At 44.8% G+C, this 11984-nt stretch overlaps 1 protein-coding gene across 1 annotated transcript in view; it reads left to right on the top strand.

The window, feature by feature from the left end:
* Nucleotides 1–11984, top strand: part of COL4A1 (collagen type IV alpha 1 chain) — a 170746-nt gene that overhangs the window by 118024 nt on the left and 40738 nt on the right. Inside the window, exons 35-40 of the mRNA XM_033145547.1 lie at nucleotides 3718–3816; nucleotides 3994–4083; nucleotides 4229–4368; nucleotides 8208–8334; nucleotides 8434–8514; nucleotides 11104–11202. Coding sequence (XP_033001438.1) covers nucleotides 3718–3816; nucleotides 3994–4083; nucleotides 4229–4368; nucleotides 8208–8334; nucleotides 8434–8514; nucleotides 11104–11202 — 636 coding nt within the window. The remainder of the gene's footprint in view (nucleotides 1–3717; nucleotides 3817–3993; nucleotides 4084–4228; nucleotides 4369–8207; nucleotides 8335–8433; nucleotides 8515–11103; nucleotides 11203–11984) is intronic.

The following is an 11984-nucleotide window of genomic DNA, read 5'->3' as shown; positions in this document are numbered from 1 at the left end:
TTCACCACCATACAATCGCTTTGTCCCTTGACTCTATTCAAGAGTCTCCTTCTTTGGAGGTCTTTAAGCGGAGGCTTGACAGCCATCTGTCAGGAATGCTTTGATGGTGTTTCCTGCTTGGCAGGGGATTGGACTGGATGGCCCTTGTGGTCTCTTCCAACTCTAGGATTCTATGATTCGATTCCAAAAGCCTAATCATGGATTGTCACCCTCTTCATTCTCTCCCGATAACATCCAGACATCTTTTTCCAAAGCCGTTATTCACCCGTCTGCTTCCACTTTTATCTTTCAAGAGAATTATCCTGTCATATTTAAAGTGTCGTGTATTGTAGAGATTTTTTGGCTTCCTTCTCCTTCTGATTCTGTGTTGCACAGCCCGGGTTTGTCTATTTCAACTGCGTCATTCCTGGGAAACCGTCCAAGTTCCTCCAATTAAGAGCAGTCAGTGTCCAAGGGGTTCCCCCTTTGCCAAAATCAACATATAAAATGCTTTGATCCTCTCCCAAGTGTTAACGGTATAGCTCATTATCATGTAGGGATAGCATTGTTCATTATCTATTATAATTCACACACAGTTTATATTTATATTGTCAAATCTTCTCAACCAAAATCAAATTGTCAGTCTTTCAAATCTCACTTATTATGCATAGTGAAGTTGGGTCTTCAGGGAGGGGGGGTGTATGCCCGTTATATAAAATAGTAAAGCAGAGTCCGAGGTTCCTCCCCCCCTTTCCGTCCCGCTTCCACATACCGATACGATGATAAAATCTTCTTTCCTTTGTTTTCCTTCTTGGCTGTTCAGTGGTTGAGTTTTTAAACAAAATACTTTTTCCTCCTTTGTTTGAAGCATGCCCAAGACTTCTCACTAATTTGTATTTTAAAGCATTGGGGATTATGCACGGGGTCGGAGCAGGTTTAACGGGCATCTGCAGGCAAGGCAGTCCTTCCCACACTCCTGGGAAGGTTTTGGGAGGCTGCTTACTCCCATCACAGCCTCGGAAATTCCCCGTGGGGGTCGGGAGAGATGGTATTAGTCAGCCATTTCCCGCCGTCCATAACCGGAACTCCAATCGCTCATCTTCTAACATTGTGTATGCCATCAAATGTCTGCGGTTTGTGTCGTCCCCGTGTTTTCCATTCAGCATTCCAAAGCTCTTGGAATGAGTCTAGAAAAGGCAGGTAGCCAGACACTGCTGTCCACCTGGAAAGGTAGACTTGGCTCCTTTGGTTGCCACTGGAGCATTTGCCTGTTTCCATGGGTTGTTCCTCAGGGAGTTCCAGGACTCTGATTGAAAATGCCTACCCTTCAGGGGTGGCACTTTCAACTCTTCTTCAGTCAGCTTGCCTTCTTCCCTTTCATCTGAGGTTGATAAGGGCTCAAAATCGGAGAAAATGTCCAGGGCGCCCACCACTTGCTGGCCCTGAGTCGTACTCCTCGTCCACCCCAAGTCCTTGGACATTTTGTGCCTCTGGATCTTAGCCTTGCTGCCTTTCTTGCACTCCCTCCGGTGGGGAGACTTGGCATAGGTGCGTGGAGGAGGCGCAGAAGGGGAGGAGGAGGAGGCAGAAGACAGTGAGGACGGTGATCTCTTTCTTTTCCGCTTAACTTGCCTGGCACCTGCTTGCACTTTTGAGGGGTTACATGTCTATTTTAAGAGCCCCGGGGCTTCCTCCACCCCAGGAAAAGCCAGGTGAGAACCGTCCTCTTGGGAGGGACTCACCCTGCCTCCGGCTGCCGCTCCTCTGGTCCCTGTCCTACAGCTTCTCCCCATTCCGCCGAGAGTCTCCTGCTGCCTGGCATGGCGCAGATGCCTTTTGCTTCGCGCAGCCCACCCCGAGCGAGTGCAAAAGGGGCGGACACACTGCGTCGCTGCCCGGTCCGCTTGCCGCCGCACATTCCCGACTGCTTCTGCCGCTGAATCAGAGTCTGGATTGGGTGCACCGGCTTCATGCTGGGCGGCTGCGATTGGCTCCCTCCAATTCACCCCGTCTGTCTTCACCACCCAACGGCTGGATGCTGCCCTGCGCAACTCCCGCGAAGGGGAGCCTCAAAGAGCCAAGCGCCCCAGTCACGCGGCAAGACTAAGGTTACCAGATGTCCCCATTTCCCAGGCACAGTCCCCAGATTTACAAATCAGTCCCCTGACAAAATCCTATCATTCCTACTGAAGTTGAAAAGTGTCCCTGGATTCATTGAAAAAAATCTGGTAACCTTAGGCAAGATTGCTCTGAGGATCCTCACTTTGCACCCTGCCTGACTGACCGGTGGGAAAAGCCACCCCAGTCACGTTACTGCCCTCCAGGATCCCTGGGGAGGGTAACGTTACAGATAATCAAATTTCCATTTTACCTCTTTCCAGATCCATAGAACTGTTTTGCAAAATGTTTCAGAGTCACTTGTTGCCCTACAGTTTCAAGGACATTTATTTTCTTTAAATGATTTTTCTTTAGACAGCATACCACTTCTGTGTTAAGTAGATGTCTCTTTGCTTTGTACAGGAGCTAAAAAACACTGCTAATTGTCTTCTCATTTCTGCATCATACATTAGCAACTAGGGATGCAGGTGGCACTGTGGTCTAAACCACCGAGCCTCTTGTGCTTGCCGATCAGAAGGTTGGCACTTCAAATCCCAGTGGCGGGGTGAGCTCCCATTGCTTTGTCCCAGCTCCTGCCAACCTAGCGGTTCAAAAGCATAACAGTGCAAGTAGATAAATAAGTACCGCTGTGGTGGGAAGGTAAACGGCATTTCCGTGTGCTGCTCTGGTTTCCATCATGGTGTCCCTTTGCACCAGAAGCGGTTTAGTCATTCTGGCCACATGACCAGGAAAGCTGTCTGTGGACAAACCCCGGCTCCCTTTGCCAGAAACGAGATGAGCACCACAACCCCATTGTCGCCTTTGACTGGTCTTAACTGTCCAGGTGTCCATTACCTTTTACTTTACCTTTATTAGCAACTGAGGCCAATACTGCATTCTTGAATATGAAAGTGAATGACCAGAACCCCTAATGTTGCGGATAAACTGAATCCAGGCAAGCAGATGGCAGCAGCATGCATTCACACAGGAAAATAGAAAGCCCCTCAGATGTACATAGAAATGGATAAGACATACTTACTGATCACTTCTCCCAGCTTATGAAAATGTGTTTTTGTTAAAATAATGCTACTTGCCACAGCAGTCTCAAGGTGGGTTACAATATAAAAAAATATGTTAAAATCAATTAAAAACAATTTATGTTGCAAATCCTGGGAAACAAGACATACAACAAGGGAGGATATAATGAAATACTTGCTTTTTATTTCAAAAAGTCAGGCCATTCCTGCTTTTATCCTATCTATATAAGAAATTCTGCTCTATGTGTTCCTTGTCTCAAAGCTCCCACTCCCTGAATCCATTAAAAATGAGAAAAAGGCACCATGGACATACCGGTACTTAGAGATACCTGTGCCTCTGCTGTCATTTCACATGTTTTGTTGCTCAGTATTAGTGTTGAAAACTGAAATTTAGATTTAAATCCTAATGAGGTCAAGCTGTAGTTCAGTTCTGTATTCTGTATTAACTAATTATTTATTTAGTATAGTAGTAGAATAACTACATTCATATCAGCTGATTTGTCATGCTATTCTCAGAGTGATTCTCACACACATATGTGGCACACAACTTCAGATGTGGTGGAAAGGGAACCATGACACGAAGCAATGTTTTTATGCTTTCTAGGACAACTGGGGCCGTTAGGAGAGAAGGGAGCTGCAGGGGATCCTGGCACACCAGGAATGGCAGGGAAGGATGGGGAGCCTGGTCTACCTGGACAAGCAGGTATGAAACTCTGACTTTCTTTTTATCACTAATGTGAAGCCTCTGGGTGTGACTACTAATTACAGTTCTGCTTTTATATCATTGCTGGGCTCTTTCATAATCTGGCAGGCACCTTACATTGTATTTTAATGAGTCATGTTGTTCAGTATATTTTTTAATACCCCCTTTCCATTTTAGGGCCAAAAGGGGACCTAGGCCCTCCAGGATACCAGGGTGAACCAGGAGCTCCTGGACAGAAAGGGTCCATAGGAGAAATGGGTCTCCCAGGTAATATTAACTTTGGCCATTTGGAATTATGCATCAGCTGACTTTCCACCCATTTCCCAGTAACCAAAATGTTCAGATTAGTTTTAACACATTATGTTACTTTTAAGAAAGAAAAATATAATATAATCCAAACTTTTATTTTTAGGACCATCAGGAGAAAAGGGTGTGCAAGGCCTTCCTGGTGAGGCAGGGAAACATGGGTTACCTGGAGCAAAAGGTGTGAAAGGTGAAAAAGGGCAGGCTGGGCTTCCAGGAATTGGCTTCCCCGGGGCTCCTGGTGAGAAGGTATCCATCCACAGTTGTTTAATATCCTAAACAATGTAAAAGTTACTTTGCACAATGCATCTCTTTCTAATTCCAAGGCCTAAGACTGATGTGCAAGAGTACAGGCTGTCTTCAAAACAATTGTTGAGGAAAAAAGGACATTTGCATTGGAAGCTGCCTTCTCCCAAGTCGAAGTATTGATCTAACTCAGCGGTTTTCAACCAGTGTGCCATGGCACCCTGGGGTGCCTTGAATGCTAGTCAGGGGTGCTGCAGGCAACACTAGACTCTGTCCCTCTTTCCTTCCCTCCCTCCTCTTGCTTTTCTGCCTCCCAAAGGCTTGTGTGGCTCTTTGTTGCAGCAGCCCTGGCTACAAGCTCCCCAGGCGAATGGTGCCTCTGGGGTTGGCCAGGGGGTGCTGGTTCCCAGGAGCTGATGTGGCCAGAAATTTAAAAGGCACTAGCCTTTATGAACATGCAAAATTTAGTTCTTTTCACTTCTGTGTCCTCCTTTCCACCAAGAGCATAGACCTCCTTCTGTCCTCAGGAGAAACTTCAGGATAATTCATGGTCGAAGGGTTAAGCAGCACCGATCCACCCTATTTCTCAGCTGCATAAATCACTTGTTCCCAAGGATGGTTTCATAGAATTGTAGAGTTGGAAGGGACCCCAAGGTCTAGTCCAGCCCACTGCAATGAAGGAGTCCCTGCTAAAGCATCCCTGGCAAACAGCCATCCACCTTTGTTTAGAAACCTCCAATGAAGGAGAGTCTCCAACTTCCCACTGTCAAACAGCTCTTACCACCAGAAAGTTGAAATAAATAAAATAAAAAATAAAAAATTGTCCAGTAGCACCTTAGAAACCAGCTTTCGTGTGCATGCACATTTATTCAGATACGAAAGCTTATACCCAGAACAAACTTAGTTGGTCTTTAAGGTGCTACTGGACAAGTTTTTTTTTTATCTATTTCAACCACATCAGACCAACACAGCTACCTACCTGCACCAGAAAGTTCTTCCTGATATTTAGTTGGAATCTCCTTTTATGTAACTTGAAACCATTGGCTCTAGTCCTGCCCTCTGGAGCAGGAGAAAAAAGCTTGTCCCCTCTTCCTCTTCCGTGTGACAGCCCTTGAGATGTCTGAAATCTCTTTTCCAGGCTAAACATAACCACCTCCCTCATTGGTTCCAAGGGAGTCCATTCTGCTTACTTCCATATGGTCCTTCCTAATGTTTGGTCAGAATCTCTTTTCTTGTAATTTTAATCCTATTCTCTGGAGCAGCAGAAAACAAGCTTGCATTTATCTGAGTGTTTATTGTTGTTTTATTTTTAATTTTATGTAATTTTTTGTCATAGGCTCTAATGTAAACAAAGATATATCTCAGTGCAACCATGTTAAACAGTTTAAAGAGGAAAAGTAATAAAAAACGATGTTACCAAAAAAAAAAGAAAAAGCTTCCTTTATCTTCCAAGTGATAGTCCTTCAGATATTTGAAGATGTCTGTCATATCACTTGTCAGCCTCCTCTTCTCCAGGCTACGGTGAGGGGGGGGGGAGTATTTGATCCCTTGCTAAATTTGCCCATTTGTCCTCTGACAAAGAAATGACCAGTTCATAATTTTAATGGTAGGTTTATTGTAGCTGTGAGAGACAGAATAACAGGAAAACCCCCAGAAACCCAGAAGACAAAAGTCAGAGATTGATGTGCATTATAATGAGTGAAATAAGTATTTAATCCCCTATCAACCAGCCAGATGTCAGGCTACCTGGTATCTTCACTGTATGTAACAAGCTGAGATTAGGAGCACCTGCTGTAAGGGAGAGGTCTTACCTGTAGTCCCAGCTCGTTACAGTACCTGTACAAAAGACACCTGTCGACAGAAGCAATCAATCCAGCAGATTCGAAAGTAGCCACCATGACCAAGACCAAAGAGCTGTCCAAGGATGTCAGGGACAAGATTGTAGACCTGCACAAGGCTGGACTGGGCTACAAGACTATTGCCAAGCTGCTTGGTGAGAAGGTGACAACAGTTGGTACAATAATTCGCAAATGGAAGAAATACAAAATAACTGTCAGCCTCCCTTGGTCTGGGCCTCAATGCAAGATCTCATCTCATGGAGTTGCAATGATCATGAGAACAGTGATGAAGCAGCCCAGAACTACACGGGGGGAATTTGTCAATGATCTCAGGGCAGCTGGGACCATAGTCACCATGAAAACAGTTGGTAACACTACACCGTGAAGGACTGATATCTTGCAGAGCCTGCAAGGTCCCCTTGCTCAAGACAGCACATGTACAGGCCCATCTACAGTTTGTCAGTGCACGTGTGAATGACCCAGAGGAGAACTGGGTGAAAGTATTGTAGTCAGATGAGACCAAAATTGAGCTCTTTAGCATCAACTCAACTTGCCGTGTTTGGAGGAGGAGGAATGCTGCCTACGACCCCAAGAACACCATCCCCACCGTCAAACATGGAGGGGGACATATTATGCTTGGTGGGTGTTTTTTTGCTAAGGGGACAGGACACATTCACCGCATCAAAGGGACGATGGATGTGACCATGTGTCGTCAAATCTTGGGTGAGCACCTCCTTCCCTCAGCCAGGGCATTGAAAATGGGTCAAGGGTGGGTATTCCAGCATGACAATGACCCAAAACACATGATCAAGGCAACAAAGGAGTGGCTCAAGAAGAAGCACATTTAGGTCCTGGGGCGGCCTAGCCAGTCTCCAGACCTCAATCCCATTGAAAATCTGTGGAGGGAGCTGAAGGTTCGAGTAGCTACACATCAGCCTCGAAATCTTACTGACTTGGAGAGGATCTGCAAAGAGGAATGGGACAAAATACCTCCTGAGATGTGTGCAAACCCAGTGGCCAACTACAAGAAACGTCTGACCTCTGTCATTGCCAGCAAGGGTTTTGCCACCAAGTACTAAGTCATCTTTTGCAAAGGGATCAAATACTTATTTCACTCATTATAATGCACATCAATCTCTGACTTTTGCCTTCTGGGTTTCTAGGGGTTTTCTTGTTATCCTGTGTCTCACAGCTACAATAAAACTACCATTAAAGTTATGGACTGGTCATTCTTCATCAGGGGGCAAACGGGCAAATTAGCAGGGGATCAAATACTTTCCCCCCCTCACTGTAAATGTACCCAACTCCCTGAAACATTCCTCATGTCATAGTTTCCACACCTTTTATTATATTGGTTGTCCTCCTCTGCACACGTTCCAGTTTGTCACCACTGTGTTCACTGGTGGAGAAAGGGGGTGCGGGGGGTGCAGTGCGTCCTGGGTGTCATCCTGGGGGTGTGTGACATTGCTGCAGGCAGCATCCCCCTTGGGACGCTTGCTGCTGCTGGCACAACCCCCTGGGACGCTATCCCCACCCCCACGGGCGGCTAGCCCCACCCCCGCCACTCCAGGTGCCAGAGCAGCTGGCTCCACCTCTGACTGTGTTGCCCAGAACTGGACCCAGGACCCAGTATAGTGTGACCAAGGTAGAACAGAGCAGCACTACTACTTCCCTTGATCTGGACACTACCTGTATATTTATGTTGATGCAGCCTAGAATAGCATTAGCTTTTTTACTGCTGCATCACACTGTGGTCTGCTGAGACACCTCAATCCTTTTCACATGTGTCACCCATCCAATTTTCCCAAGTGAAGTACATTTTGTTGTTAGTTTTGGCCTAGTTCTCCGTTCTTTTAAGGTCATTTTGAATCCTCCCAGTTTGGTGTCATCTGCACATTTGATGAGGATCCTCCTAGTTCTTCATCCAGGTTGGTTTGTAGTGGAGAGGCAGCTGGCATGCTAACTGTACATGCAGAATTTACTGTTCATTTTTCTACCCTACAGGGAGACCCTGGAAGGACAGGTATTCCAGGCGGGCCTGGAGGGAAAGGTGAAAGAGGTGTTCCAGGAATTCCAGGCATCCCTGGCTCCCCAGGTGCCAAAGGGCTACCAGGTCTTCAGGGTTCTCCAGGTAAGTGATCCAAAGCCTCTTTCAGCGTTTTATGATAAAGCTAAGCCTAGTAAGTACTCAGCTGATAATACTAAAACCTTATGCTTCTTTATTATAAAGGTATTCCTGGAATCCCAGGTGAAAAAGGTGGAAAGGGATTACCAGGCTTAGATGGTTTTCCTGGCTTAAAAGGAGAAAAAGGTAAATAAATCATATTTTTGAAGTCAAAATTGCTATTTCACTCTAAAAAACAGCAACATAATAGTTACTCTTTGTGATTTACGCAGCATATTTTTTATTTTTTTTAATGGATGTTAAGGGCATGTGGATTTTTAAAATTAGAAGGCAAAAAGATAATTTGACAAATATGTTAGAAGTGCAGCAACAGAGATAATTCATTGTATAATTTAAGAGTGAATTCTGTTTTAAATAAACCAGCTAATGGGGTAAATGAGGTGTTTCTCTCTGTATGTTTGAGCTGCACTTAGGGAGGTTCTGTCTTTCTTATTTCAGGCTTTCCTGTTTCTTTCTCTTAAAATTATACAATATTTTTGTTCAATTCCATCAGTAAAGCGTTATCAGAATTTCTTTTCACTCTGGATTTCAGCTGCCTTATTTAAGTGACTTTGCTAAAAAAAGAAAGCCAAGCTTTGCAACCCAGCTTATAGAACTATTCTGTGTTGCAGTTCTGGCTTTATATAACATAATTCTGGACCATATTAGCCCATATTGGGAACAAATTTAATAACTCCTAAGAGCCTTAAAAAGTGGATAAGATGATAATCAGGTGCTTCAGTAGATGACCAGCACATTCTCATAATTGCAAGGAAAGGCAGTAGCACTCTGGGCAGCTCCATGCAGGGCTCAAGCTGGAGACTCCACAAGACTTGGATTGCTGTTGTTCAGTCCGACTCTTCGTGACCCCATGGACCAGAGCACGCCAGGCACTCCTGTCTTCCACTGCCTCCCACAGTTTGTCAGACTCATGTTAGTAGCTTCGAGAACACTGTCCAACCACCTCGTCCTCTGTCGCCCCCTTCTCCTTGTGCCCTCCATCTTTCCCAACAACAGGGTCTTTTCCAGGGAGTCTTCTCTTCTCATGAGGTGGCCAAAGTACTGGAGCCTCAACTTCAGGATCTGTCCTTCCAGTGAACACTCAGGGCTGATTTCTTTAAGGATGGATAGGTCTGATCTTCTTGCAGTCCATGGGACTCTCAAGAGTCTCCTCCAGCACCATAATTCAAAAGCATCAATTCTTCGGCGATCAGCCTTCTTTATGGTCCAGCTCTCACTTCCGTACATTACTACTGGGAAAACCATAGCTTTAACTATACGGACCTTCGTCGGCAAGGTGATGTCTTTGCTTTTTAAGATGCTGTCTAGGTTTGTCATTGCTTTTCTCCCAAGAAGCAGGCGTCTTCTAATTTCGTGACTGCTGTCACCATCTGCAGTGATCATGGAACCCAAGAAAGTGAAATCTCTCACTGCCTCCATTTCTTCCCCTTCTATTTGCCAGGAGGTGATGGGACCAGTGGCCATGATCTTAGTTTTTTTATGTTGAGCTTCAGACCATATTTTGCACTCTCCTCTTTCACCCTCATTAAAAAGTTCTTTAATTCCTCTTCACTTTCTGCCATCAAGGTTGTATCATCAGCGTATCTGAGGTTGTTGATATTTTTTCCGGCAATCTTAATTCCGGCTTGGGATTCATCCAGCCCAGCCATTCGCACGATGAATTCTGCATATAAGTTAAATAGCAGGGAGACAATATACAGCCTTGTCGTACTCCTTTCCCAATTTTGAACCAATCAGTTATTCCATATCCAATTCTAACTGTAGCTTCTTGTCCCACATAGAGATTTCTCAGGAGACGGATGAGGTGATCAGGCACTCCCATTTCTTTAAGAACTTGCCATAGTTTGCTGTGGCCGACACAGTCAAAAGCTTTTGCGTAGTCAATGAAGCAGAAGTAAATGTTTTTCTGGAACTCTACAGCAAAGTAGTGCTAGTTAATTCCCAGCTGACTGCTGACCTGCTTTTGCTAACTGCTTGCCCATTTTTCTTCTGTCTGTTTCCCACTGTGGTACCTTTGGCAACTATCACCAGTAATCATTAGTCTTCAGCTTCAGAAGACATCATCACCAGTTCCCAAAACGTCACCCAGAAGGTGCACAGAGGAAGTGAATGGAACATTTTGGAGAGCACTTTGAAGCCTCAGTGCACAGGAAACTCCTGAAAGTAATCTGAGGGTGCTAGGTAAAACCCCAGGGATGTTAGGAACAACTTGAAATTGGTGGTTTTAAAAATCACACACAGCTATGCCACAGAAATGTTGAGGTGCCCCACACTATCCTTTATCCAAAGATAACTCGGAGGTTTACAGTATAAAAACACTTAACATAAAATTAATTTTAAAAACCAATAACTCACACACCCTGACACATTTAAAAGGCCATAGATTTTTTAATCAGCCAAAACCCTGGGCAAATAATAATGTTTCCACTTGGTGCCTAAAGGTATGAAATGGAGGTGACGGGCAAGCTTCGCTAGGGAGAGCATCCCACCATTTGGGAGCCATGGCAGAAAAGCCCCAGCTCGGTTCATATGGGGAGGGGTGGTCCTTGAAGTGTTGCAATCCTGAGCCATTACGCCTTTATAAGTCAAAACCAGCATTTTGAATCTGGCCAGGATACATGCCCCAGTGAGCAGCCTGCCCATTGAATTCTGCACCAGCTGTTTCCACTATTCCACCATTTTGTTCCTCAAAATTTGTCTGTTTATCTTTTGCAGGTGACCTTGGGCCTGAAGGTCCCCCAGGTGCTCCTGGAGAAAGGGGCCAGCCAGGACATGATGGAATCCCAGGCTCACCTGGTGCAAAGGGTGACCCAGGTGAGATATTTCTTTTCTTTTTCTTCTAGTATGTAATATTTTTACTACAGTAGATGCCTGATCATATACTTTAAACAATTCTTAATATATATTTTTAAGCAAGTGAAGATTGATGTTTTAGCCCTGCCAATATCCTGAGGGATGGCAGGATACCCAGTGAATTGTCCAGATTCTAGGGGCAATCTAGAAAATTTAAACACAATTAACTTCCTCTAGATTGTGCATGCTGCTCAGTATGTACACTGCAAATGCAATTATTTTTAACTGTTCAAATGAAAGTACCCTTTACCCAGGGGACCTGTGTACATGGCCACAAAATAGCTCTTCAATTTTTAGGGATGGACAGCCATAGCTGTCAACTTTTCCCTTTTCTTGCAAGGAATCCTATTCGGAATAAGGGAATTTCCCTTTAAAAAGGGGGGAAATTGACAGCTATGGACAGCTAGAGCTTGACTATATAGGGATATGATAAACCCCATAGCAGTGATTCATGTGGCAAAATGATTATTGAAATGGTTTTGTCCTTGGCAAAATGTGCAAAAATGAAATTAAATAAAACTGCCACAGAAACTTGTATGCACACGTCCTTATTTAGAAAGATTATCTTTGGCAGGTTGAATTCTGGGTTGTTATTTCACTGTTCATGCTATTATTTCTACTTCTAATAGAGTTTCCAGGGCAGCTGACATCTTCCTTTGTGGCAGTTGGGAATTGTCACCTAAATTAATGCACTACCCACTGGCGGAGGAAGAGGAGCGCGGGGGGAGCGCACTGCCCCCAGC

Source organism: Lacerta agilis, chromosome 3 (genome assembly GCF_009819535.1).
Source record: "Lacerta agilis isolate rLacAgi1 chromosome 3, rLacAgi1.pri, whole genome shotgun sequence".
Classification (NCBI taxonomy): domain Eukaryota; kingdom Metazoa; phylum Chordata; class Lepidosauria; order Squamata; family Lacertidae; genus Lacerta; species Lacerta agilis.
Note: the sequence above shows the minus strand (reverse complement) of the source record. Positions and strands in the feature narration are given on the sequence as shown.